The following is a 4,730-nucleotide window of genomic DNA, read 5'->3' on the forward strand; positions in this document are numbered from 1 at the left end:
GCGAAGATAAAGATAAAATAATATAAAAAAAATTTATAAAAAATTTTAAAAAGTGAAATGCTATTTAAAAATTTTTCAAAACTATTTTTTTTTTCTATCGATTCGTCCTAATTAATGTCCTTTTAATTATAACGAATGTAGCCAAATTACAACATGGGCTATTATGTTGTATACGGTATGGAATCCGTCTTTCTGCAGACGACAGCCGCCGGTACGTGGAGCCATCTGGTTCGGACCGAAAGATAGGTTCGGACTTGGCTTTATGTCCCGAGCCACAGCCTCGGGCCACCGAACTGATGGCCCGGTTTGAAAGCATCCCCCCTTCGCTCGTTATATAAGACCCAAACTCTCTCGCCCAATCTCTCACCCTCGCTCGGCAAAATATCCCAATCGGCGATAGGTAATTGTTTATGCTTTCTTGATTGGTTGGGACCGATGTCGGTTTTCTGTAAATCTTATCCGATAAGGTTAAATTTCTGATGGGTTTGACTCTGCGTAGACTTGGACGATCTGAACATTCTTTAACTAATTTAGAGATTTGGGGATCAGAATCATTTGATCTGGGTCCTGATCTGGTACCATGACGTCTTTCGAGTACAGATCTGCTAATTTAAGCGTGTTGGTGTGATCTATCGTTCAGAGCTTGTGGTTTTTCCTTCAGATCTTTGTGGTTGGTACTTTAGTGCTAGATCTACTATAGATGGTAGCTTTTTCTTTCATAAATATGCTTCGGTTAAAGGAAGACTGCTGTTTGAATTCCTCGTTTTCCTTTGATATTGTCGGAGTACCTGTTCTGTTTAAGAACTTGTTGTCAGATCTGATGCTATAGATTGTGCGCTCTTGAGAACATGTTTGGAAGATTGTGATTCTTGTGGATCTTGAACGTATAGGTTCTTACTCATTGAAAGAACTTGGGTTCTGCACTCTGGGAACTGGGAGCTGTACTTAGATGTTTTTAGAGGCAGTAGTCTTAGATATAAAAGATTTTCTTTTTTTTTTCATCTTAATTTAGCAGAAACATCCTTTTTCTGCATAAAGTGACGACATCAGATAAGTAATTCTGCTTAGATTTAGATTCTTCCTTTGGATGTAGTAGAAGCATTTGATTAAAGTATGTGATCATAAAAAAAAGGTTTTTTACAGTTTTGAATCATTTGATTAGATCCAGTCAAATGGATTAGTGTTCATGCTTATCTAGTTCATTCACTGCATAACAACATTTGATTTTTACTCTTACTGGCTACTCTTTTTTATTTTCTCTTGCTGGACATGATATGTAGAATCAAGTGTCAGATGTTGAGGCTCCACCTATGTTATAGTCTTAGTCTGTCAAAATTCCCATCATCCATTCTCCAAGATCTAAGAAAAGTCTATTCTAACATCTTTTATATCTAACATCCATTCGATATCTATGCTGGGCATTTGATACATCGTATTAGTACCATTAATTGTCTGTATTTTGATGAGAAAAGGTTTCTGTTACTTTTACATAACTTCTTTGTTTAGTTCATTTAACTTCATCACATGCATGTGACTTCCAATGCTATTATGTCTTCTATAATTGCGTTCTCATGGATTATTTAACTCAGCGTCAAATAACTGAACATCAAATTCTAAGAACAATAAAGCACTAGTTTTTGTTCACATTGTAAAGTCCTGCACTAGGTACTGTTATTGTGCATTTTTCCTTGAACAATTTCTTATAAAGAAATTCATCTTTGGGGTCGGGAAATATTAACAACTTCAGGAGATTCGGCCTTTCATAGTGCAGATTAAACTAGTTTGCAGATCATGAACTGACAAATGTTGCTTATTAGTACCCTTTTCTTTGTTGGTAAAAAGTACAATGACTTGTGATAGCATGTCAAAGGAGGAGAAGGGCTAGCTTGAAGTGATGTTACAGCTTGAATCTTGTTATAGATGAGAACAATTTGATAAAGTAGATTATAAGAAGAGTACAGGGGCTTTCATAAAGCTAGAATTCTGGAGCATTTAAATTTATGAATATAACGTTAATTCCATAAACCACAGTCCACAACTAAAGTCTGCAGAATGACTGGAAGTTCTTTGCAATTTGTAGAATGTGCATGAATTTAACTTGCATAATGTCTTTAGTGTTTCTGACCTGTGTGAATCATCTCATCTGGAGCACTCTGAGTTACATTTCTTTGTGTTTTTCTGTCAGAAATTAAAAGCAAGCTTGTTGGATAAGGATGAGTACTATGGCAGTATCATCTGGAGCAGTGGGAAGGTCATCATTGAACCCAAATGCGGCACTTTTCATTCCAATGTCTTATCAGCAGGTAGAAGATTTCTCCCCTGAATGGTGGGAGTTGGTGAAGACAACCCCATGGTTTCGTGAGCACTGGTTCCATCAGTATCAGGAGCAAGAAACATTTGGCAACGATGAGGAGGACATGGCAGATGCGTTACCAGACTCTTTCGATCTTGGAATCACTGAATTCTCTTTGCTGGAGGCAGAGTCCAATGGGGCAGCTTACCATGAACCTGGGAAAGAGATGATTTCTGGTGCTACAGAGCGAGAGAAGATAGAGCATGCTATTCAACTGTATTGCAGTTTGATGGAAGGTTATGTATACACCAAAATTGCAACCATATGCAATTTACAGTTGCTTTGTCAATTGAAGCCTTTGTGGTAGTGAATCTAATTCTTTTCCTCTCTGATTGGTTATATGAGACAGAGCCCTATAGCGATGCAAAGGCAGCAATCAAGGATCTGAGCTTGAATTCTCCGAAGAATGGTGTTAAGCCATTGTCTGTTCCAGCAAAGTATCGCGAGAAGCCTCTGCAATGCGTTAGTCCAAAGTACAGCCCGCGGCGCATCATTCACCAGCCACGCTGAGAGATGCAAGCCTTGTTCGGTTTGCGCTTGCGGCAAAGTTTGTCCAGAGTACTTCCATTGTACATAACTAAGATGCACATGTAGCTGTTGTTGTAGTTGTAGTCGTAGTGTCGTTTAGGTTGTTTGGACTTCATGTTGAGTAATCTGTCTCTCAAAACTGAAAAATTAAAGCATTGTAAAAGAATGTTGTGCAGTTTATGAGTTGCGTTAGTTTCTCTCGTAAATGTTAATTGAAAAGGTCCATACTAAGGTGAGGCTTTGCAAGCGTAGGATTCTCAGAAATTAAACTTGGAAGTAAAGTCAGAATAAATTGATTCGGTTCAATCGAAATCAACTATTTCTAAACTGGAACCAATAGTTTGGACTTTTGTCATCAAACAGTAATCCTGAACGGGAACCAAACCGGTGGTTTGGAATCATGATCGGGTTAATTAAGCAGCAATTCGGAACCCTGCATGTTTGTCTTGTGGAGCTGTTCACGATACCTTTAGACGGCCATCTCTCGAGGGAACTATAAACAACTTTATGCCGTGGTGACGCGGCTTGGTCGGGGGTCCGAATGGCGGGGATCTCGCGCAGCGTCCCTCGGGATCCCTCGGTGGCCGATTGCGGCGGTCCGGTCGGGATGTCGTATCGGGAGGGAAACCTTTGCCGCGGCACCGGGAAGGGACGACCACGTTCTCGTACCTGCACACAGGTCGGGTCGGAAGCTCTGCCCGACCCCTCCGACGATCAAGTCAGTGGATGCGTTTAGAACTCTGGGGTATTTATAGGTAAGTTTAGTGTTACCTAATGTGCCTGCCTGCAGGGGCAGGGTCGTACCTCTGATGGCGTCTGACATTACCGTTGGCGTTGCGAGGAGAACCGAACTGCCGCAGGGTATGGACGAGCCTCGGTCGTCGTCCTCCTCTGCCTCGGTCAAGCGTGCGGGGTCAGACAACGACGAGGTCGTTGTCCGAGAGCGGGTGACGTCGGCGCACATCGAGTCGGCATTATTGTCCTCTTCCTCGGGCAGAGTGTCGTCCAGGCGAGGCTGACGTCGTGGCCCGTCATGTCGCCATTATTACCCTCATTATATTCCCCCCCCCCCCCTCCCGAAAGGAGCTATGCGTCGGTTGTTGTGAAAAGAGGGGGGAGTTCGAGGCATGACTTCAGTCTCCGGTACCGTGGTAGTCTCAGGCGATATGAGGTCAAGCGCGTCTCGGGCGGGCAGGTCGCACCGAGGAGGTGGTCTTCGAGCAACATGAGGCTGAGCACGTCTCGGGCGGGCATGGCGCCGAGGAGCACGACGCAGGCGGGCTGGCCGCGCAGGTGTGGTCTCGGGGAGCATGGAGCCGAGGAGCACGACGCAGGCGCGCTGGCCGCACAGGTGTGGACTCGGGCAACATGCGACCAAGGAGCATGACGCAAGCGGGTAGGACACTCACGTGTGGTCTCGGGGGCATGAAGCTGAGGAGCACGACGCAGGCGGGCTGGCCGCGCAGGTGTGGTCTCGGGCAACATGCGGCCGAGGAGCACGACGCAGGCGGGTTGGCCGCGTAGGTGTGGTCTAGGGCAACATGCGGCCGAGGAGCACGACGCAGGCGGGCTGGCCGCGTAGGTGTAGTCTTGGGGGAATGAAGCCGAGGAGCACGACGTAGGCGGGCTGGCCGCGCAGGTGTGGTCTCGGGCAACATGCGACCGAGGAGCACGACACGGGCGGGCTGGCCGCGCAAGTGTGGTCTCGGGGGCATGAAGCCGAGGAGCACGACGCAGGAGGGCAGGTCACGCACGTGTGGTCTCGGGCAACATGCAGCCAACAAGGACGACGCAGGTGGGCTGGCAACGTAGGTGTGGTCTCGGGGGCATGAAGCCGAGGAGCATGACG

The 4,730-nt window shown here is 45.8% G+C and overlaps 1 protein-coding gene across 2 annotated transcripts; it reads left to right on the forward strand.

Moving 5' to 3' along the window:
• The first annotated feature begins 295 nt into the window (after positions 1-295).
• On the forward strand, positions 296-3,078 carry LOC103970507 (protein EARLY RESPONSIVE TO DEHYDRATION 15). Of its 2 annotated transcripts, none has more exons than XM_009384300.3 (3): positions 296-400; positions 2,186-2,589; positions 2,703-3,078. In XM_009384300.3, exons 2-3 carry the CDS (start codon positions 2,214-2,216, stop codon positions 2,861-2,863), a joined length of 537 nt encoding a protein of 178 aa, XP_009382575.1. In that variant the 5' UTR covers positions 296-400; positions 2,186-2,213; the 3' UTR covers positions 2,864-3,078. The 2 variants fall into 2 exon arrangements, with proteins under 2 accessions (XP_009382575.1, XP_009382576.1); XM_009384301.3 differs by lacking the exon at positions 296-400 and adding an exon at positions 529-670.
• The last annotated feature ends 1,652 nt before the right edge of the window (positions 3,079-4,730 follow it).

Source organism: Musa acuminata, chromosome BXJ3-11, assembly GCF_036884655.1.
Source record: "Musa acuminata AAA Group cultivar baxijiao chromosome BXJ3-11, Cavendish_Baxijiao_AAA, whole genome shotgun sequence".
In the NCBI taxonomy this organism is placed as follows: Eukaryota; Viridiplantae; Streptophyta; class Magnoliopsida; order Zingiberales; family Musaceae; genus Musa; species Musa acuminata.